The sequence below is a fragment of the Cyclopterus lumpus genome, chromosome 22 (assembly GCF_009769545.1).
Source record: "Cyclopterus lumpus isolate fCycLum1 chromosome 22, fCycLum1.pri, whole genome shotgun sequence".
Lineage (NCBI taxonomy): Eukaryota > Metazoa > Chordata > Actinopteri > Perciformes > Cyclopteridae > Cyclopterus > Cyclopterus lumpus.
The window spans coordinates 2,782,320-2,806,879 of NC_046987.1; the positions used below are offsets into that span (position 1 = coordinate 2,782,320).

General features: G+C 44.2%; 2 protein-coding genes across 2 annotated transcripts in view; one reads left to right on the forward strand and one right to left on the reverse strand.

Moving 5' to 3' along the window:
- Positions 1-1,544: 1,544 nt before the first annotated feature.
- On the forward strand, positions 1,545-8,282 carry cx52.7 (connexin 52.7). Its single transcript, XM_034563604.1, has 3 exons — positions 1,545-1,777; positions 3,504-4,976; positions 7,829-8,282. Exons 2-3 carry the CDS (start codon positions 3,543-3,545, stop codon positions 7,865-7,867), a joined length of 1,473 nt encoding a protein of 490 aa, XP_034419495.1. The 5' UTR covers positions 1,545-1,777; positions 3,504-3,542; the 3' UTR covers positions 7,868-8,282.
- A 5,567-nt stretch (positions 8,283-13,849) lies between these two features.
- bach2a (BTB and CNC homology 1, basic leucine zipper transcription factor 2a) overlaps positions 13,850-24,560 on the reverse strand; it is a 34,563-nt gene continuing 23,852 nt past the window's right edge. Inside the window, exons 3-5 of the mRNA XM_034563554.1 lie at positions 19,993-21,420; positions 15,706-15,912; positions 13,850-14,863 (exon numbers count right to left, since the gene is read on the reverse strand). Coding sequence (XP_034419445.1) covers positions 14,465-14,863; positions 15,706-15,912; positions 19,993-21,420 — 2,034 coding nt within the window. The 3' untranslated portion in view covers positions 13,850-14,464. The remainder of the gene's footprint in view (positions 14,864-15,705; positions 15,913-19,992; positions 21,421-24,560) is intronic.

Genomic DNA, 24,560 nt, shown 5'->3' on the forward strand with positions numbered 1-24,560 from the left:
TCATGTCATTGTTAAACAGTTTGACATACAGCAGCGCAAAGACAATATTCCTACTAAGCTGGTGACATGGCCAATAAAAATGAAACTAATATTCATATTTACATGCAGGCGTGCATATAACAAATAACATGCTTGATTGCGTCAAAAAGTTTTCATTTGGCGGAACTTTTTGACCTTTTTCAAATATGATTCACCTCCATTTTGATTGTGCTGTAATGAAACCACCATATACAGTTGGTACGTTGAATGTATGCAAACAGTTGCTTCTATACTGTTGGCGCATGCATCCATTCATCAGAGATGCTAGAAAGGAGGGCTGGTGATACGTCTGTGTGGGTGCATCCCTAAGTGACACCTTTCACATCAGACATAGGCCTTTGACCAGTTATGAATACTCTGAATAAACATATTTACTGCTGCAGCTTTCACCACAAGATAATACAAAACCAAAATGGTGCCAAAGTACTGAGTCCTATCCGGCTGTTTGTCACCGTTGATATATTTTCACATGAAGACTTTGACAAGGTCCCTGTACACATAACTAGTTGAAGTCAATGTATAAGCAGGGATGTCATGCAGACATAGATAAATTAACCTGAACCATTAAACACACTGGACACATGAAATTGGACAACGGACCACCCATGTGGCATAGTTTAAAAACGATGCTCTATTATAGAAGATATGCATGTGAAGCTGTTTTGAAAACATGGGGTCTTCAACTATTATATGCCATAAACCAACTGTATGTTGTCTCATCACAAATTATTTGAACAATAAAGTTGTAAAAATGTTACCTTCGTAAATTTAAGCAAAAGTTGTGTTTGGTGTCAATGAAAAAAAGCAATTCCCAGATTTCTAATGGACATGGACGTTGACTCAATACACGCCCAGATACGGCTCACTGTACATGGAACAAAGTAGTCAAACTTGCTGAAATATTTCACCAGGAATATGTTATCTTTGCCAGGAATGGCAGACTCTAATTACGTACAGTTCTACTGTAAAGTTAAGCTTGATAGGGAGTCACAGTGCAGCGGCCATTTTAGTCAAGTTAGACTGACTGGCACTGGCTGTCTGTGGACTGCTGGTGGCTGTAGCCAAGCACGTAGACCAACACTTCATGTCATCATACACAGCTGAATCTGTAGATATATCATAGAGCACAGTGGGGCCTAGCATTCTCCATCTATCTGCATATAGTATGGAGCTCTTTATTACTATTTCAATGTTTTTGGGAGATTAACGTCATTTCCAAACTCCCAGTAAACAGTTCACATAAAATCAGTAAACATGACCAAAACATGGAGACCTTCTGAGTACATAGTTCATTTAATCTTATCATATTCATTTCATAAAATGTACAGTTTATGTTGCGGGGCACCAGAATCGGGCCCTATGAGAAGGACCAGCCACAAACAAATATCAGTCCCTCAGCCAGAGAGACTGATATTGATGGCACTGGTTGGAGTTGGCACTGCTGGCATGGGACCAGGGAGGCGTGGGTGTGGGGACATTGTCCCGACGGGAGGCAATCGATGCTCACATCCTGTGAAGCCTGCATGTCACACGGGAGAGCACTCCAAACTCACAGCACACACAACAACACAGAGCCAGAGGAGAGCAGAGGGATGTGGACTGGAGTTTGGGACCGGCACAAGAGGATCATCAAACACCTCCATGGGGTAGCCATACGGACACTGTCTATTCCTAGGATGCTTTCATAAACATGATGAGGTGCATCAAGAGGCAAAGAGGGAGCACATACCAGTGATATGTAAGTGCTGCTGAAATGGTTGATTCATCGAGTCATTTGCTGTCATGTCATGTTCCCATTTGTGCAACCTATTGGTCCAGGAATGACTCGTGTGGGACGTTTGCTCAGATGGCTTGAATTGTAATTGTAAATGCCATACTTGTATTTGATATTGTAAAGTTAATGATGAATTACTGGCCTTCTAACAGAGAAACCAGACTTGGTGCATTTCATTTTGCACATAGAATGTGCATGTTATGTTCTATAGCACTGGATGCATGTTTAAAAGCCTCTGTATCAGCATGGGTTGTCTGTGGAATGCACACCAAAAAGTAGGTGCTGGTAATGGCAAGGACATCATTTGATCAGAGGGTCACGAAGCTCCAATGATTGCGTCACCAATGCTGCGATTACATTTTATTAAGGCCTTAAAAAAGAACCACTGTGGTTCAAATGTCAGCGGTACAATAAAATCATTGGAGTCATGAAATCGTGATCTTTTCAAAACAAGCGTCTCTGAAACCCAGACTGTTGTGATGTCATCCAGCGATGACTTCTGGAGCTGCTCCATTGACTGAATAATGAAGCAGCAGCCATGGTGGTAATCTATACTGGGGTATAGTACAAGCCATGTATGCAAATCAAACCCTTTTGATTGAATGTCTTAAATAAAAAGCCTCAAACATAACTAATTCACTTTCTTAGAGATTTCATCTTAATTTTCCAAGAAATGCATTTTCCACTTTGTTGTAATGAAGTTGCGTCTCAATGCCAGACCAGTTTGACTTCTCTCTTCTTCTCTTTGGTCCAACCAGACTTTTGCTCATTTCTGTGTAGGCTGTACAAATCATGATTGACAGTTATCTCCTTCAGTCAGACATCAACATGGACCCTGCTCTAGCTGATTGGACGAGCTCACCACTTGCTAGGATGTCAGTGGCCGCTGCAATTTGAGAACTGGAAAATTCAAGTAACTCATTGGGATTGCTATTTGTGATCTTTGGAAGATTTGAGGAGTTTTTCATGAACAGCTAAACACCCCGCTCAGTTTGCTGATTGGTCCACTATGCATCCCAATACATACTGGGCCAGTGGGCTTAATGTTGAGAACCATTGACAAGGTAGGGAAGTCTTTTCATTGGATTCTAAAAACATACAACGCCAACCTTATTCTTTGAAGGATTGCTGGGGTACTTAAACACACATATATACATATATATATATATATATATATATATATATATATATATACTTTCATTGATCTGGTCACCATCGGCAATCACCAAATGGATTCCTCTTCGATCTTGGGACGCCACAATATTGATGAACATAGGTGCAACCAATACAAGCAGTTGGACATCCAGAGATACAAAATGTATGCAAATGGTAAAATTACAACATAAACTGTCTGTTGTAAACATCCACAGCAGCTTACAAGCAAACTCTTTGCTTGAATTTACAGAAGTTATGCACACCTTTGTGTTTTCCTGTGCAGGTATTAATAGCGGCATTACTGCTGCACCAAAGGTAAAGTCTGCAATCTGTCACCTCCTTTGCAACCTGTCTGATCCTCTGACTGCTGCTTGAGTCATTTGTTGTGAGGTTGCTGTGTCCAGAGAACTTAGTCATCTCAATGTTGTTACAATCAATAGCGCTTGTACAAAAATAAATCCTTTTATCCTTTAGAATTTCATAGTGAAAACATATTTAATATGTAGTTTGTTTTGTGCATGCTGTGTCTCCACAGTTTGAGGACATGTGTCAGTGAAGTGGAGAGACGCTGACCATGGGTGACTGGAACCTGCTGGGCAGCATCCTAGAAGAGGTCCACATTCATTCCACTATCGTAGGCAAGATCTGGCTTACCATACTCTTCATCTTCCGTATGCTGATCCTGGGTGCGGCTGCTGAGGACGTATGGGACGACGAGCAGTCAGAGTTTGTCTGCAACACTGACCAGCCAGGCTGCAAGGCGGTCTGCTACGACCGTGCCTTCCCCATCTCCCTCATACGCTTCTGGGTCCTGCAGGTCATCTTTGTCTCTGCGCCATCGTTGGTCTACATGGGCCATGCCCTCTACTGCATGCGAGCACTGGAGAAGGAGCGCCACCGCAGACGGGCCCAGCTGAAGGAGGAGCTGGACGAGGTTGAGTTGGCCTTGGACGAACATAAGCGCATGGAGAGGGAGCTGAGGAGGCTGGACGAGCAGAGGAGGGTGAAGAAGGCTCCTCTCAGAGGCTCTCTGTTGAGAACCTACATCATCCATATCCTTACACGCTCTGTGGTGGAGGTCTGCTTCATCCTGGGCCAGTATATACTTTATGGTGTCCAACTGGAGCCCCTCTATCGGTGTGAGAGGCTACCTTGCCCCAACAGTGTAGACTGTTACATCTCCAGGCCCACAGAGAAGACCATCTTCATGGTTTTTATGATCGCGATTGCTGGTGTGTCACTGTTCCTCAACATTCTGGAAATATCCCACCTGGGCATCAGGAAAATCAAACAGACACTGTATGGAGAGAGGTACACGGAAGATGACAGCTTGATTTACAAGTCTAAGAAGAAGTCCTTACCACACCTTTGTGTAATGAGTAATGTATCACCTCACAACGGGCCTTTGACTCAGACCTTCAAAGTGATTCCAGAGGCGGACATGAAGCCTCCATATTACAACACTGGGCTCAAAGCCAACCAGGATGCACCAAGACACAACAGCTTAGCCTATCTGGGTCACAGTCAGACCAGCTATATCTGTCCCGAACCTAGGATGCCACACAGGTCTGGCCAGAACTTTGCAATGCAAGCCCCCCAAACACATGAAGGTCCAGAAGTCCGCAAAACTATGGTGGGCCATCATCTTGCCTGGGCTTCTGTTGTGTCAAATGTGGAGGGAAGTGCAACAAGCCATCATGCGGATCCCCATGAGGGAGAGCGTCCTCACCCCAGCCATTTGGAAGCTCTACTGTCCACGAGCACCTTAAGGCCCGGCGCTCTCAGAGACCTGGATGAGGACAAGCGAAGGGAGTCAATGCAGAGCGAAGTCCTGATATCCAACCCCAGGAAGACCAGCTTCATGATCAGGCCACCGTCTGAGAGCTTGTCCTCCATCAGTGGCTCCACTAGCCTTTCCTTACATACCTCAGAGGAGTCAGATGAACTGGGCTCCCTGCAGGGAGACATGCCGATGATGCCGCCTGCCGGGGGACGAAGAATGTCAATGGCAAGTAAAGAGCAGAGATGTTCCTCATGTGTCCGAATATGGTTTCATCTGCCTTTGGTGCCTAGAGCCTAAGAGTTATATGTATGAATCCTGGAGCTTTTGCCACTGTACTATCAAATAAGTCACTTGCTTACTGGTAGAGTTTTGAAGATAAGCATTTCATCCACTAAGCCAACTAATTTGGCCAGAATATGAAACATGAACATATTTGATAAGCAGTCACTAAGGAAGAGAAGTCAACGAGAAAGTGGCAGCAGAAGATATGAATCAGTGTTTTGGGGAGAGAAAGAGGTAACACATCATGTCTGTTGATTTGGACACATTGGCTGTCTCTTGGAGTCATGTGACCAAATCAAACGGCTACAGCTTCAGATAAAGCAAATAGACGGAGGCATTGCAATCATACTGGAATTAGACAGAACTGACAATACTAAATAGAATTGAATAATGTTTATTGTATAAGATCAGACAGCTTAAAATAAAAAAATATGAATAAACAATTAATAATAACATAAATAATACTGAAATGTGATCCAAATTTCTTCCATGTAAAAATGAAACCATTTATAACAAAGTTTCTTCAAAATTGACATTTGAAATCAAATTAATGAATTAATAAACAGTGTTTGACACTTAAATGTTGTTCCGTTAATAAATTAATGATAATGCACCTCCAATTGCTCTTAGCCATTTTCTTTTCTTATTCATGACCTCAGCTGCGCTTCATGGATTTCATATTATTGCCACATTTATTGTTCCATCATCAACAACGTTTTTACAGAATATGTATGTATACTGCAGTGTTTTTTCTTTCATTTTAGAAGGAGTACCAATATGGATGTATTCATCATTCTTTGTTCCCAGATGAGAACATTTTACAGAAATGTTCACTCGAAAAATATTCGGTGTACTTATTATTTCTAGAGTTGTTAACGTTGATAAACCTAGCAAGAGTACAATGTAATTAAAGTAGCTAGCAGCACTATAGCTCCACATCACTGAAAGCCCTTCGGGCCTCCCTCCAAAGCCATTAGCTCCAAATTATCATTATGAATGTAAACCACCTACATGGCTGTAGCTTGTAGAAGAGGAGCAATGAGGCCGTCGGCAGAGTGCAGGCAGATAGGCAGGTAGGTCAACAGGAGGTAGATCAACAGGAGGTAGGTCAACAGGAGGTAGGTCAACAGGCAGGTAGGTCAACAGGAGGTAGGTCAACAGGCAGGTAGGTCAACAGGCAGGTAGATTAACAGGAGGTAGGTCAACAGGCAGGTAGGTCAACAGGAGGTAGGTCAACAGGCAGGTAGGTCAACAGGCAGGTAGATTAACAGGAGGTAGGTCAACAGGAGGTAGGTCAACAGTCAGGTAGGTCAACAGGAGGTAGGTCAACAGGCAGGTAGGTCAACAGGAGGTAGGTCAACAGGCAGGTAGGTCAACAGGAGGTAGATCAACAGGCAGGTAGGTCAACAGGAGGTAGGTCAACAGGCAGGTAGGTCAACAGGCAGGTAGATTAACAGGAGGTAGATCAACAGGCAGGTAGGTCAACAGGAGGTAGGTCAACAGGCAGGTAGGTCAACAGGAGGTAGGTCAACAGGCAGGTAGGTCAACAGGCAGGTAGGTCAACAGGAGGTAGGTCAACAGGAGGTAGGTCAACAGGCAGGTAGGTCAACAGGAGGTAGGTCAACAGGTAGGTAGGTCAACAAGTGGTAGGTCAACAGGAGGTAGGTCAACAGGAGGTAGGTCAACATGCAGGTAGGTCAACAGGAGGTAGGTCAACAGGCAGGTAGGTCAACAGGAGGTAGATCAACAGGCAGGTAGGTCAACAGGAGGTAGGTCAACAGGCAGGTAGGTCAACAGGCAGGTAGATTAACAGGAGGTAGATCAACAGGCAGGTAGGTCAACAGGAGGTAGGTCAACAGGCAGGTAGGTCAACAGGAGGTAGGTCAACAGGCAGGTAGGTCAACAGGCAGGTAGGTCAACAGGAGGTAGGTCAACAGGAGGTAGGTCAACAGGCAGGTAGGTCAACAGGAGGTAGGTCAACAGGCAGGTAGGTCAACAGGAGGTAGGTCAACAGGAGGTAGGTCAACAGGAGGTAGGTCAACAGGCAGGTAGGTCAACAGGCAGGTAGTTCAACAGGCAGGTCAACAGGAGGTAGGTCAACAGGCAGGTCAACAGGAGGTAGGTCAACAGGCAGGTAGGTCAACAGGCAGGTCAACAGGAGGTAGGTCAACAGGTAGGTAGGTCAACAAGTGGTAGGTCAACAGGAGGTAGGTCAACAGGAGGTAGGTCAACAGGCAGGTAGGTCAACAGGAGGTAGGTCAACAGGAGGTAGGTCAACAGGAGGTAGGTCAACAGGCAGGTAGTTCAACAGGCAGGTCAACAGGAGGTAGGTCAACAGGTAGGTAGATCAACAGGAGGTAGGTCAACAGGTAGGTAGGTCAACAGGAGGTAGGTCAACAGGCAGGTAGGTCAACAGGCAGGTCAACAGGAGGTAGATCAACAGGCAGGCAGGTCAACAGGAGGTAGGTCAACAGGTAGGTAGGTCAACAGGTAGGTAGGTCAACAGGCAGGTCAACAGGCAGGTCAACAGGCAGGTCAACAGGCAGGTAAGTCAAGAGATAGGTAGACATCCCGTCCAATCATTAGTGATTGGACGGGATGTCTACCTAGCTTGTTACAGCCACAGGTGCATTTGATTCATTGATTCCTGTTGGGATGTGATGACATTTTCAACAATATGAGAAGATTTGCAGCCCCAGCTCTAAGTAGTGATACTGGACAGATGTTATCCTCCCTGCACAGCAGGTATCCCGTGTGTTGTGTCTAAATCCAAGCTGTGCTCTTGTCTTTCTCAGAGCATGTTTCTGGATATCTCCTCTATCATGAAGAAGTGAGGCGGCGTGGCTCCAGCACTGTGTTCCACAAACTTTATCAGTGTATCCAGCCTTCAACATCGATTCAGAAGTCACACGGGGCCCGGAGCCGTGAGACCGTCGGTGCCAAAGCCCAGAAGGTTTGGGAATTGAAGCACCTTAGAACGTCTACATGTGGGAACTGAGAGGATGAAAGGATTGTACCTTCTTTTTTTTATGTGGACATCTTTCCATGTCGCTGATGCAATGGATTATGGAGCGACCTCCTCAGAGCATCTGTTTGCTTCTGTAACACAGACTTTGTGTGCCTGAAACACTTTTTCTAATTTGAAGACTTGGTTAGAATCTGTGTGCATCTGTTTATAGTCATTTATATACGGCCAGTTCGTGGGAGCTTATGATACTTTATATTGTATTCAGATTAAAATGCTTCTTAACAAAACAGAGATCATTTTGTCACCAGATATTGAACCAGAATCCACACACACACACACACACACACCGTAGAATTATCATGCTTTTTGTTTTATTTCTCAAGAGAAAAATCGCCTAGACAAAATGTTTTTTTTCTTCTTCTTTAAAACCATTTTCATATCAAATAAACAAAACATGACATGTTGCACAATATTTACAAAGTAATCGAAACAAAACACAAGTCATTTGAACATTCAAAGATAAAAAAAAAAGGAAATGGAAAATGCTTAATCTGCATTTAACAGTCATGTTGCAGGTTCTCAAATAAAAAAAGGAACACGTAAAAATGGCTCACCAAAATCTACAAATACAATGAAGTAACCACTGTAGAAAGTTTGAAACAACGCCACAGAAACCGTCTACATGTCTATCATACAGTCCTTACCCATAAGACGAGGTATGCTGAATTATCCAGGTAGATAAGTGCTTACAGTCCGTTCGACTGAGATTAAAAAAAGAAATCACAATCTGAGATTCAAGATTAACGCATTCTGTAAACAGATTGGATTAAATAAGTACTTCTGCCACCATGTATTGTCTTTACTAAATACTTAAAGGAAAAGGTCTTCCCTGATAACCACTGCTCATGGTTCAAACAATAACTGTGCCTACATTGGAGGTGCATTCAAGAGACGTTGGAAAGTTGGACACTTAAGCAGTTACAGTGACGTAATTGACTATTCAGACTATTCAGTCCCACGTCTGTTGACACGTGATATAACCATGTCACGTCATATTAATATGTCAGCATACTGTCTTCCCTCCAGTGTAAACATGTCTTTGCTTTTCATCTATTTCAGTCCAGCTGCAGATGCTTCAAACTGTTGTTAAAGTCGGGTTTCCTTTAGCCAACACGTCTGCATCGCATCACTGCACAATATTACGAGGTCTTGTTTGTACCGTACTGAAGCATAATTCAGAGATTAAGAGTGTGCTTTATGGCAGGCAGCAATAGAAAGTAAATACATTTTTATATTCAAACAGGGAACAAAAGAATTGCTCTGCTGTCACTGTTACTAACACGTCATATATTTCTGCTGGAGACATCTGATGTAATGAAGAGGATAAAGGCCAATTAGTTCTGAGATTAATTCATTAATAAGTAATCGTTTCAGCATTAATGTCAGACTTCTGATCAGACATCTTTTCCTCAAACTCAGACTTTTTCCTTAAAATGACAACAAGTGACTACTCTTCAGAATTCAAAATGTTATTTTCACTAATCCCATTCCATACATGAGGAATATTGTCCTCAGCTTGAATCAGATTGATCACATCTCTGAAATGCAGCCTTCAATGAGTCCATTAAGTACATTTTATTCTTTAAAACGGTTGGTCCTCTATTACGGTTTATTCCTTGGTGACACCTACAAGAGCATGTGGGGACCCATAGTGGTCAATATTAAATAAATAAACAACAAATATTCATATGAATAAATACGTGCAAATGTATAATGTGGCCAGGAAATTGTGAAACAATCCAAACCCTTTTGTTTTTTAGAATTTAGAATCTCTTTTTCCATAATTCTTTTGTATTATTACTTGAAAGTTCTTCTACGCAATACTTTATATAATTATTTCATGGCTATATTACATATTCTGTCTGTATTTATTAATAGTATTATTTATTTAATTTGTTTATTGACATATTGGACTGTTGGGTCTCCATATTTCCAGAGGGGTGGGGTGGGGGGTGTACATGGCTGGTCTCACTATGGTCTCACTGGTCACACAGAGGAGCGTATTGAATACCCATCCATCCCTTCGGGTCTGTGTGTCTGTGGACTGGACCGCTCCATGAACCGCTCCATGGACCGCTCCATGGACCGCTCCATGGACCGCTCCATGGACCGATCCATGGACCGCTCCATGAACCGCTCCATAGACCGCTCTATAGACCGCTCCATAGACCGCTCCATAGACCGCTCCATAGACCGCTTCATAGACCGCTCCATGAACCGCTCCATAGACCGCTCCATGAACCGCTCCATAGACCGCTCCATGAACCGCTCCATAGACCGCTCCATAGACCGCTCCATAGACCGCTCCATAGACCGCTTCATAGACCGCTCCATAGACCGCTCCATAGACCGCTCCATGAACCGCTCCATAGACCGCTCCATGAACCGCTCCATAGACCGCTCCATAGACCGCTCCATAGACCGCTTCATAGACCGCTCCATAGACCGCTCCATAGACCGCTCCATAGACCGCTCCATAGACCGCTCCATGAACAGCTCCATAGACCGCTCCATGAACAGCTCCATGAACCGCTCCATAGACCGCTCCATAGACCGCTCCATAGACCGCTCCATAGACCGCTCCATGGACCGTGAAACAAAGAGTCCGATAAAGGTGACAGAAGTTGCATCACTGCCCCATCATCCCTCACCAGATAGTTTGGCCTCTGGAACCTCTAAGGCAAGAAATTGTAGCTGCACTTTTCTCACAAATTCATCAACACTTTTTAACTTATGTAAATGTAAAAAAAACAAATTTAAAAAAAGCTTTACCAGCTGTTCTATTCAACTTAATTTTCAGTTATATTTGTACAAAAACAAAAATGTAATACACAAAAATTGTAAACATACTCACACCTCTTTAAAAATTAACTCAAGTAAGTACATGTGTGACTTGTAAATGAAGACTTATTTTCATATGAAAATTGGCAACAATAAAAATAAAATAAAAAATTACAACCATTAACAAACTAAGAAAGGGTTGCAACCTACATCTAACATCTATGCAATTTCCTCTACACCCGACCCCCCAAACAAGAGTCCAAATAAATAAATTAACAAGTTCACATTGAGGAATGAAAGTGGATGAAAGTCAGCTGAGCATCTAGCGCAGTCTGATGAGACCAAGGTTGGCAAGCACAATCACAAGCTGCCATCACATATATCCACGTGGAATACAAGTCAATAGATCCCACTGATTTTCAAAACCAGGAGTTCACAAAATCACACATTTCTGGAAAAAACTCAAGTGCAATGAGTTATTGCCGATTGCTTGTTTTTCTTTGTAGTTTGACCTTCCTGTGCCGAGTGACCCCTCGACCCTGGTGGACAAAAGAAGCCCGAACACATCCGGCGCTGCGGCGCCGCGGACGTACAGCGCTGCGAGGCCAGCAGCAGCACTCACCACTGCCACGTGCCTCGCCATCGACTTTCACGCTGCAGATGAATTTGGCATCTCCCTAAATCAATACGGTGCCAGAGTGTTCGCTCCACGGCGAACTCTATTAGGGATACTGGTTTGGAAGTAGAGATTGATCCTTTTGCTTCGGGTTCAAACATATTCACATACCGTGTATGTCTTGCACCGACATACAGTACCAAATACTTTTAGTGGGGATATTTGTCTTATGTACAATACAAGAACAGTGCAGCTAAATACATAATTATCATAAGTACAAACACTAAATTCTAACTACTTTTAAGACAACAAATAAACAGGACAAAAAGAGCACTTATGATTTGTTTAAGCTGTTCTTTAAATGACCACACCGGTGGGTTTTAACTGGAGCCCATTTAACATGGACCGTGTGTGCTTTACATGGCGACCATCCATTTTCCACAGCATGAAATGTTTCTATACTAATACATAATGTACAAATCAACTAGGAGGCTGCATGAGACAGGAAAACCATCAGAGTGAATATTATGTGTTGATATTTGGATCATAGTCCCAATGTGAGAACGTTTTCAGGTAACACTTCATTTAGGGTCCCGTAATTCTTATAGAATTGATAGAAAAGAGGAATTAGAGATAATGTAGACTGTATATTAAGATGGATAACACCTTTCCTCCCACTGTACCAAAAAAGAAGCCAAAATATCCCACATATGGAGGCTGCCCTCTTGAGATTATGATGTGGTTGGGGGGCTTACCCCCTTTTTATTGCAAGAAACAACTCATCAAAACCAAAAATCAGCGTGGTGACTAAATAACAGACACCATCTTTGGGAATAATTAATTAGCAGTGTACTTGAGGAGGGAGGGGCGGGGTTTATGACCTGCACTGCTGTAAGCCACCAGGGGGCGATCCAGATGTTTTTGGCTTCACTTTTTCACAGCTGTCATGTGTCCATCTTTACATACAGTCTATGGCAAATCCTCATTTATTTAGTTTTTAAAGAGCCAGGAAATGATGTCAGTAACACAGTTGGGCTTTTCATTTCCCAGAGACATTTCCTTGTTGGACCTGCTAAAATCTTAATGACTGGAAAATGACCTGAGATCAGTTTTAACAAAATATCGTAAATCAGTTTGATGAAACTACATGTCTATATTTGTGTTTGCTTTGGTGAAGAAAGTTACACAACTAATTAAGTGAATTTGAAAGAATGTGTACCAATTGAACAACAGTTCTTTGGTTGGACATTTTTGGGAAACTAGGAACCCGTAAAATAAAGCATCACCTAGTTTGATAAACTGTGTGTGAAACTTAGGAAACAAAAGCAGAAATGACAGAATGATCCAGCAAGCTCGAACTAAAAACACAACAGCATGCTCTGGAAAACGGGCAGCAGGAATGTGAAACTGACACCGGTGTGGTCCTTTAATCTATTTGGACACCCAGTGACGGGCTCGTCGCGATGCGTTTGTTCGATGCCCGCTGTCGCCTCTTGGAGGTGCCGGGCAGTGCTTCAACTTTGTAATGTCCTTCTGTCTCTTAGCGCACATATGAAAAAAAGGCAGAGAGAGAATTGTGTAGAAATGTCCATCTGAGTACAAGAAAAAGTACAAGTGAAGTTTGACAAAAGAAACTTTGCATAATGAGTTCATTTGACCATTTCATCTAATGTAAAATATTACAAATACACACCTTTGGTAACATTTTACTTTAAAGTCCTGTGTCCCTCAACAACTACGAGATCACTTAGAATGTTAAGTGACAAAAAGTACGCTGTTTGATGGTGTACCATATAGTTAATAATTCAAAGGATTAGTTCAAAACTATATAACATATAGACCCATTTACTTTCATTCTGAGAGTGAGGTAAAAAGAATGGATAGAGGAGTTGAGACGTGGTTAGCCGAGATACATTTATAGTCGGCAAACAACAGTGAATGGTCACCGCTGCTCAAGTCTTGTGCCACGAACACGGCATTCTGCTCAGACCGTAATCATACGCAACCGAGTTGCTGACAGGGTTGGCCTCCGAGTTGCACTTTTCTTCTCAGAGATTCAGGAAATTCTGTGTGCCAAAACAAAACGTCTCCCTCTTGGTGGAAAGAACTACAGTCGTGGAAAGAAAAGAACTACAGTCGTGGAAAGAAAAGAACTACAGTCGTGGAAAGAAAAGAACTACAGTCGTGGAAAGAAAAGAACTACAGTCGTGGAAAGAAAAGAACTACAGTCGTGGAAAGAACTTATATATAAGTGTGTGTGTATATATATATATATATTTATATATATATATATATTTATATATATATATATATATATTTATATATATATATATATATATATATATATATATATATATATATACACATACATACACACACACACACACACACACAAAATAAACATGTTGTTTGTTTCCCTTTAGATGGAGCCGGGCTAGCTGTTTCACCTAGCTTCCATGCTTTATGCTAAGCTAGGCTAACCATGTCCTGTCTCCACCTTCGTACTTAACACACAGACGCGAGATTGAAAACCATCACAACATCTCACTCTCAGAAAGAAAGGGAATAAGCATATTTACCTACACGACCACTGCTTTAGTGAACCAGAAGCGCTGAAACTTAAATTATTATTAGAATGATTTGCTTATATATTGCTTACTTATATTGACTACAAATCAATTGTAAGAACCACAGTACTTATCAAGGTGCCACAGGACTGTAAAGCAAAGTGCATGTACATGTTAACGGGGACACTACTGAACATTCTGAGGGATTCCTGAGTTTAACCTCCCATGATGCACGAGAGAGGACGGGAAGCTGACAGGAAGAAAAGTCAGGATGAGACACAGAAAGAAAGAAAGCTGCCAGTGCTTCTGTTTTATCTCCAGTCCAAAAATACCTGTTGAACAGTATTGCTGATAAGACAACGCTTGTGTCATCCATTACAAAAAAAGGAAGAAGAAAAAAAAAGACTTTAAAGATCAAGAGCAGTACTGCCACCAGACGCTAAGTGCAGCTGTGTCTCTTCTGCTCCTCTGTTGTACATTTCTCAGTCATTTCCTGACAGAAATCCACTGTCACGGTTGGGCTACATACCTCCTCTGTGGATCCCAGCTCCAGTGGACACTCGGGGTTCTCCTGCCCGAGCCCTGACTCCTCCAGGCCCCCCTGACCGGGACCCCCGTCGGACAGACGCCCCGTATCGCCTTGTGGAGACGCGGGTGACCTCGAGCCCTCGTCAGAAGACGGCGACGGCGGGTTGGACGTGAGGTCGATGCTGGCGGAGACGGGAGGTGTCCCGTCCCCGCACACTTGCTGGGAGAGGAAGGAGAGGTTCTGCCACAGCTCCGACATGCACACCTTCAGCTGGTTGCGCTCGCCCAGCAGCTTCTCCTTCTCGCACACCTGTGGGTCATACGACAATCAGCCGGGCTCCTCCAGTGAGCGCTGTGTCCACCCTGACTCGACCTTTGGCCCGGGCACTGGACGTTCACACACATTCTTGTGTGATTACTTTGCAATATGAACAACCCATTACTACTTTTTAACTTCAAACGGGACTTCCTGGATGGTCTTTCTAATGTCGGCAGTATCTTAAACCATACGCCCTCAACACATCCGGGGCCGGTAGCGGGCCGAATGTCACCTCTACGGCCCGTGCGACTTCCGACTCTCGCCTGCCAAGAACAAAGGGAGCGCTAGTGCGACGCCGAGGTCAGGGACCCCCCCCATCCAATACGGATACACAGTTAGTAGCTGGATCGGGGTATTGGTGAGAAATGGGGCCGATCCATTTCATTAAGTTCTGCTTCTACGCCAACGACTTGTTAATGTTTATGACACTTACCATTAACCTGTCCATCAACCAGTCCATATTTATGACACTTAATGCTAACCTGTTTATGCTTACAGTTGGCCTGTTTACATTTCTGGCACTGTGCACATTTGGTTTTGCACCTTATTGATAGTCTTTATTATAATACCTGCTTGGGGACATTTCCCTTCAACACAATGATGTGGAAGTTGACAGCAAGCCCTTCTTGCTCAACGATGGGATTGAGGAGTTGGCCAACATGGCCACCAGAGGGTGTGCTACATCACCCAAAAAGGTTTTCTACTGTATACGACAACCAAAGCTACAACACACTGGACGCTCCAGACCTGTTGCATCAATGATGTCGTCTGATATTTGATCTGCAGCTTTGAGACCTGTGTGTGTGTGTGTGTGTGTGTGTGTGTGTTCGTACCAGTTTGCGGATCTCGCCCTCCAGGTTCTGGATGCAGTCCAGCTTCCTCTTGCGACAGCGCTGGGCGGCGATGCGGTTTTTGCTGCGTCGGCGGATGTCGTGGATGAACTCCAGCTGCTCCGAGTTCAGCTTGTGCATCTTGATGAGGATCTGGAAGTCGTTGCGTGGCAGGTTGGTGATGTGGTCCACGGGGAAGGGCAGCTTCACCTAAAAGAAAGGACCAGAGGGTTTTCATTCCATCTTACAGGATTATTTCTCAATCTAAATATAGATTTGATGAGAGATGAGTCAACTCCATGACAACAGGGCAAACTGTGATGAAGACCAGGGCCGATGGCTGAAAGCTCCACAAGGACTAAGCTACTCTGTGGTTCTGTCAGGCGGTCAGCAAGCTGGGTGGGGGCTCAGCGGCCTGCTGTTCAACGCACAGTGAACGCACCTTAAAGCTGCTTTCAGGGACAAAGTAATGTAACCAGTATAAAACAAGCTGGATTCAGCCTGAATATTATGTCCATAAATTACTCAACTATGGCACAGAAGGTTGGCACTTGATATCAATGATCTATTCTTCTTAAAATATATATATATATATATATATATATATATATATATATATATATATATATATATATATTGCAACTGCAGCCCACGTGGGACCCCACCAGACCAGGACCTCCACATCCACCTCAGCATGCAGTGGTCATGTGACATCTGTGGGATTGTGTTGAGTGAGGAACCTCACAAACTACAAAGAGGTTGCTTTGGTCACATTTTCATTATTAATGACATTATTAATTGGGCTCCGTTTGATCAGCATCTTGTTACATGTCAGGTGGATGGATTATGGATTATTTTGTGCTCACTAACACAGATTTGTAAGAAATTAGCCTTTTGTGAGCATAGAAAAAGTATTTGATCTTTTATTGCGTTTGTACTTTTGCTAAGTAAGTAGTATTATACATTATCCGTGTATGTATGTATATCTAATGTATTAATATAAATAATCATATTTGTTTCCATATCAGCTATGACTTTGGACCAGTTGCTCATACATATATATCTATATATATATATATATACACACATCAGTAATAATAATAATCCAATAATAATAATCCAATAATATTATAATATATATCAATACAACAAAGACAGGAGTCATTCTGCTGCATAATGGGGCTTATTTGTTCTACTTTAAGTACATTTTACTGATATTACTTCTGTGATTCTTCTTGTGGTGGAGCAGTTCTTAATAGCTCAAAGTCAATTATCTGAATACATCTTCAATAACTGAAGGTCGATGTGGTGGAGGATCCACTAGGTGGCAGTGTGCTGCTGTGTAGTGATGCCAGCAGCTCAACAAAGAGAGCTCAGGGGCAGCTCTTTGTTCCTCAGCCAGCAGCTCATCTTGGTCCTAGTTGAGTATGAAGACTTTATTATTTATTATTTATTATTTTGGTTCTTACAGAGTCCATATGATCCGACTCATGACATTTAACTTTTCTTTCTGTACGCATCAGTTCATGGTGTCATCCAGTCATTCCTTCTCTTTCTTCACAGCGCTGTCACGTGCATTCATCTTCCCCTCTGTGTCTTTCTTTCTTTATGTGTCAGTGTCCTCTCATTCATCCACGGGTTGGTTGCCGTGGCCATCTACAGCGGGATTCTCCCTTTTTAAATATCGTTTATGTGATCTGTTGATGAGTGACTACTGTGTGCTTTGTGTTCGCTCCATGTCACGTCGCAGTCGTTAGTGGACATCGGAGCAGTCGGCTCCAGACGTCAACACACTGACATCATTCACTGGTCCGACAACAGAGGGAAGGGAAAAGAGAGTGTGTGTGTGTGTGTGTGTGTTTAGGTGCCGCTCTGTCCTATAGACATCTATATATAGCTGCATGACTCTCAGCAGTCACATAATAAGGTTGGAATGACAAAGTGAGTGTCTCTCTCTCTGTGTGTGTGTGTGTGTGTGTGTGTGTGTGTCAGTACACTCACACCCACAGAAGAGGAGTAGGGCTGCATGATGTTCTGAGATCAATCAATGAGTGCATTTACATCCGCGCTAGAATCTTAGTTATTAGTCATATCCTATAGAATCCTAGTTTTTAGTCATATCCTATAGAATCCTAGTTATTAGTCATATCCTATAGCTGGTCATATTGGGGATGTCGACACATTTCCAGCCCCAACTCTTCCCATGCTGACGCTCGGTCAGCAGCCTCAGGCTTCAGAATCTGTCACTGCAGGCGGCCGGTCTCGTTTCTAGTCCAACAGGAAGACTCACTCACTCCTTGAATAATGAGGGGGAAGCAAAGCGGCAGAATGCAAAGTGGGGGGGAGAGGGTCTTAATGGGCTGGCCTAATTGGAAAGGGCAGATCTGGGGTCAGGAGTAGCAGATGGTGGAGGGAACGTGGCCAGGACACCTTCCACCTGCCTGCAGGGCACCCGAGGGTGTGTGTATGTCCGCTCTATGGGCGAGACAACTGGGTCAGGGCAAAGAAGTGGGACACACACACACACACACACACACACACTCTATTTGGAGCTCCTCAGTGTCCTAACGTGCTTATAGAGGCGAGTTCAATACAGCACTAGTATAACTGTGTTTTGGTTTTCATATTCCACTGCTATATTTCCAGGTGACGTGGTGCTTCTCTTCAGTATTCAGGTCCTTTTGTCCACAGTCGCCCGTTCATTGAGTCCACCTAGCTGAAGCTGAAGCAACACATCTTCCCTTTATGAAAGTTACAATGTCACACGTCTGTTGAATCAGCACCTTTCAACAGAAAGTGAACCTTAGAGCGTGATCATTGATTATAGGGCCGTGTGATTAGGCTGCATTAATAAAGTGCACACTGAGGGTTGATTCACAAAGAATGGATTGTGGCCGCTGATAACAATATCTGCCCCTATAGATATTGAGCTAATGATACTTCTTCAGCTCAGTAGGTCCAGTGAGGATGAGCTGGCCTCTTCCATCCAAGCCTCCAGAAGGCACATTTTCCTCAAATGGAGTGATGGGGCAACATTATTTGTCCTTTAATTTGATTCATTTTTCATAACACAACTGCCATTGATCACTGCATCTCCAAATGAATACATTTGAGTGGGCGGGGAGGTGAAGAGAGAGTCTGTACTCATAACTGTACATATACAATGATTTAAGAGGTGCTGTTAATTACACATTGTTATCATATGTGTTCTATTAATATGATATGTGTCGATTGCCTTTGTAGTAATGTAACTACAGCACAGTCAGGATATAATCACACGCCAATATGAATAAATGCAGCAGATGGAGCATTTTGAAGATGTTAGAACAGCAGAAATATGTACCGTGGGTCAAACAGCCGTACCACACAGTACACCATACACATATAAAATCTGACTATGAGTATGTTATTTCAGAATGGCCGAGCACCTCAACCTCTGCAACTCAGTCTCCATGGGCCAGAGGCCACTACCAATCAAATCTAATGAAGCTAATAGGCTGTATGTGCGTGTGTGTGTGTGTGTGTGTATGCGTGTGTGTGTGTGTGTGTGCATGTGTGTGTGTGCATGTGTGGGAGAGAGAGAGCTCCAGTATGAGACTCATCTCATATATTGCATGTGCTGAGGCATCGCCATGGCAACCATACGGCTCTTTTAACTGCAATGTGTTTGAAGTGTTTGTGTAATTTCTCCTGAGAGAGAAAAACGGTCTAAGAATAGTCCCAGCTGTAAATCCCACTTTGAATATGCTTGGAGAAAAAAAGTCCTTACATGCTACATGTGACTAGCACAGGAATCTGTGCTCGTAGGCGGTTATTGCTTGGCGGTGGTCGATATTTTGGTCAAATAATATACTGGCACATTGCAAACCTGGCCATTTCTAAGCAGCACAGGGATGTATTTACAGACTAATGGAACATCTCGACAGCAGAAGTTGGGCTACTCTGCAATGTCATCACCTGACATAAGAGTGGTACCTTCACCATTCTAGTCTGGGCCCTAAACGGATGGACTCAACAGGTATTTCACACACTGGTTTGCTGTTTGTGTCAGTCAGTGAGTTACATTAGGCAGTGTTTTTTGAGCCTACTCTTACACTAAATTGTAGCTGCATGCATATTCTTTCCTGTTTGGCATCCCAGTCAGGTCCATAATGTCTTCAAGCAACTGGCTCATGAGAATCTTGGCAAATGAAGGGCGATTGGGTGCCATTGTGACTTGGTGGTAGGTAGTGGCCGTTCAGCAAAAGTGCAAACACAAAAGAGAACCAGTGGCCAGAACGTGACACTAACCTCAGGGCCGGAGATTCTGGAGACGCCGCTTTCGCTGTCTCCCTCTGAGAAGGAGCCGGATTCGTCGCTAGAGTTGCCCCCACTGGCCCCGAACCCCTGTTCACTTTTGATATTGGTGCAACCCTGAGAGAAGACCAGCTCACCGCTGAGGGGGTTCCTCTGCTCCATTGCCCCAGCCAGGCAGTGAGGGAGTCCAGAGGTGGAGCCTGAGTGAGGCGATGAGGAGAAGTCAAACTGGGGAAGGTTGAAAGGCGAGCTGCCGCTGCCTGCGTCCTCTGGGTAAGAGAAGGAGGAGCGGGAGCTGGAGGTCTGGGTTCGGGGCTCGGAAGGGGAAGGGGAGTGGGCTGATGTCTTGATGGGAACAGGGCAGCTGGTGGTGAGGCATGACCGACCAGAAGAAGGAGCTTCCACCTGCATCAGGGTTGTGACCTCTTCTCTGAACGTATCATCCATGTAAGAATGAGCCAACATTTGTTGCTCGCCAGCTGCTGAGGAGAAAATGACACTGGCTCTGTCGAGCTCCCTCTCATGTTTGGAGGAGGACGCTTTGGACACCGGCCTTTCCATGTTCTTGCCAGTAAGCGCTGTCGGTGTGACATCAGCGCTGCCGGTCTTGAGGGCCACTCGACCCAGAGAGTCCCTCTTATCCCTCTGCCGGTCTTTGACCAGTTCCTTGTAGTGGCTGAGGGAAAGTCTGTTGGTGAGTAGCTGCTGGATGGTGGTGCTGGGCACGCCGCTGAGATCTAGGCCGCCTCTCTGCAGATAGGAGCGCAGGCAGGAAGAGGGTGACCCTCGGCTCGGAGAGTGCTCGGCTGCTACTGGAACCCCTTCTACCTCAAGCTCCATCTCCAGTACCTCCTCGGTACACAAGTCTGGGTTGCAACCACTCCTTTCATCTCCTTCTTCCTCAAACACAAATGGTTCCTCTTTGATCCTGGAGGGTGTGAGAGGAGTGTGTGGAGCACCGCTGCTGCCTCTGAGCTGGGAGCTCACGGGGCTGACTGAGGTATGGTTGGCCAAAATGACGTCATCACCGCTATGATGGTCTTCTCCGTTGTGCTTGTCATCGGAGATCTGGTACTGATACTTCCTGTATTTAGGACACTGAGCAAGGTCAGCGGGAAGCGACGCAGCGCTTGCTACGTGATTGGTCTGCTGCCTCGACTCTGCAGAATCATCCGAAGATATGGCCTCAGAAAAGCTGGCATCCTCCGCCGTGATGTCATCGTCATATTCCTCCTTGCCATTACTGGCGTGTTGGCTGTCGTTCTGTAACTGGGCTTGGAGGAACCGAAAACAAGAGTCCTCTAAATTGTGAACGCCCAGGAAGTCAGCGCACAGGACGACCTCGTGGATGTTCTCCCGACTTAAAACCAGCTTGGCTGTGTAGGCGAACTGGAGCAGGGGAGCAAAACCCTTAGCTGTCACCTGTGGAGCAGAGAAGATGAAAGAAGGGTTTTACTGTTATTGCGTTATTGTTATGTATTCAATTAAATTCAGTTTATTTGATATAGCCCAAAGATCACAAATTTGCCTCAGAGGGCTTTACAATCTGTACACATGCGACATCCCTGACCTTTGACCTCACATCAGATCAGGAAAAACTCCCAAATCATAGAAAAAAACCTTTCAAGGGGAAAAAAGTGAAGAAACCTTCAGGAGAGCAAAACCGTCTGTCCATCCCTCTCCCGGATGGACAGAAGCATTAGATGTCATGTGTACAGAATGAACAGAGTTACAGAGTTACATAAACACATTACATGAATGCATCTCACAAGGACTCCAGGTGTGTGTGTGTGGGTATGGTCTTCGCATATCTCGAGAACCGTTCTTTGGATGGACTTCACACGTGGCGGGTGTATTGCTGGGGACCCAAGGATGTGCAGTATCCACGTTGCAATCTGGACAAGCAACACTTCCAATATTAATACACTTTGAATACACATCAAATAGCACTTTGTGCATTAGCGCTGGATGTGGCTTCAGTTAGACAGCTGTCTCACACCAACTGATTGAACTTGCTCATTGGGCCAAATGGCTGCAAACAAGGGCTGAGTAGTGTCAACTACCTTCACAACTGGTGGTGGTGGTCAAGCTGTGCCTGATGCAAAGACACACTAAAGACACAAAGAACCCTTCAGTGTAAATGTCCACAGACAACAGCCTCAATGCTTTTAGAGGTTTGATCCTGACCCCTGGGTTCTGAGAAGTGTTTCTAGTCGTCTAACAGAGTTGAATTCACACTACATGTGAAAGGAGAGTTCTTTGGGAAGCCTTCACTATGGCTATTCAAGAGGGTTCACATGGTAGATTTGGTATAATGTACATTTCCCCAGCAACAGAGTAATGTCATACTCACCACTCTGTTTCTCTTTATTAACAGAATCCATGGTTTCATTATACAGTCCTCTCTTCTTTGACGTATCTCTGATCAGTGTGGAGCTACCATCAACAAGATGTCTTTTTTTATTTTCATATAGAAAGCTCACCTCCAAAGACCTTTCATTTCAAAATGATGGAGGAAGTTGCATACACGTAAAAGGCAAAGAAAGCTCCTGACAGGACTCTTATTGATGGAATTATACCGACTTCACGAGGGGAACATGGAGGACGTTTGGAGTTTTCTTTAACTGGAGAACAGGGGCAATTAGTTGTCACTACGGCCACTATTTTGGAACTTTATAATTAGAACTGTTATTTAACAGCATGTTATGTTGTTGCTCTAACGGCGGCGAGAAGAGAGACACTAATAAACCCACCTGGATTCAGACCGGCCAATCACAACCACTCATCTCCATGCGTGGGGATGCACTGCGGCGCCACCGGGGACGATCACAACGTAGGCAGGGAGCCAGCCTCATTCTGGAGCAATGAAAGCTGCTTTGGAGTCACAGTCTGCCGTTTGCTGGCTCGGGAAGAGCTCCGACTTCATTTTGACTTTCTAACAACAGCAGCGACAGCGAGCGAACCGTCTGTTGGCAGCTGTGCATGCGTTTCTGATCCAACATTGCTCACAACTTCTGCAAGGCCCCGGCCAAATAGGAATGGATTGGTTCTGTTACGGAGGATTTTAATTTGTTTTAACTCCATAATTCCACATAGTCTAACCAATAGAACCAGGGACACTATTTTCAGTCTCTAGAGTTGAGCGAAGCATTTAAAAGGATGACTTGTGAGTCTAGTGTACAATTATGTAACTGAGGGTGGACAAAATATTAGAAGCATCTGTATTTTCCAATAGAGTTTCCACTATTCCGGTGAAGGAGTATTTGTGAACGCCAAGAGATTAATTATACTGCAATTAGTGTGGTTTCTCCACAGTAAAAGAACAAATGTTGTAAGTTACAATTTATGGATAAATACAATGCAGTTTGTGACTTTGACTGGATCCTTTTGCGCCCCCCCATCTCCTCTGCTTTCTTCTCTTCACTACTGTCAGCTTCTACTGCATGTGCGTTCATATGCGAGCTGCTGCATGCATGTGCTTGCTCCATATTGCTGTGTGTGTGTGTGTGTGTGTGTGTGTGTGCATGTGTGCGTATTTGTGCGCATGAAAGCCTATTTTCAGCTTGCATCAGCACCGAGAGAAGCTGCACTGCACACCGGTACCGAGCTCTCTGATGAGCAGCAGAGAGAGAACTGTCTGAGGAGAGCGATGGGATCAAGTATTGGTCTTTAGGGTTGAACGGATGATCAACAACCCTCAAAGTCAATCGTTAATCAAAAGATTGTAGAACTGAAATCAAGAATCACACATAATATAATTACTGTTCTCTTTACATGACGTCTACCGACTGCACCTCGTGTCCAGATGTGTGCGGTTCAGACACATGTATCGACAGAAGGGGATTACTGAGGAACTGAGTCAGTGGCGTTTAGACAACAATTAAATGTGTGACCAGAACTTAGAATCAAATATGAAGTTTGTTTGAGGTCAGTTGGACTCGTAGCAAACAATATGCAGCTCTGTGCTTACAATGGGAGTAAAGAATGAATCGATGTATTGATTCTGATGGATGCACGTGATTAAAAACAGGTGAGGTGTATTCCGCCTGTGATTGTGTATTCTTTACTGCCATGGTACCAAAGTATAGCAGTGTCCTTGGTACTGAACAACACCCAACCTGTTTACCTCTACGCCACCACGAGTTCCAGTAATGTATGAGAGGAGTGAGCGGACAACAAGGGGGGGGGGGAATAAAGCCACCCTTCATGTCGTTAGGGGGAGGAGTTTGAAGTAGTTGGAGGCCTGTGCGAATGATCACTGTAAGGTGGAGTTAGGCGGACATATTAATCAATATGACAGATCTGGGGCGATATATGGTAACGTAAGCCACTGGGAGCGACTAACAAAAGCCTGTTCAAGGCTGCGCCGTTCCGTATCAAAAAAGGTACAAACACGGACTTCTTCCCCCGTTAATCGGCAGTGGAGGTAGTAACGGAGCCGAATGGACGTCTGTGTAAAGAGGGACAGCTGGCATGATGCCCACACACACACACTGGATGCTTGTTTATTCAAAGATTATTAATATTTAACGTGTCCCTCGTCCAAATTGCACCACCTCTGA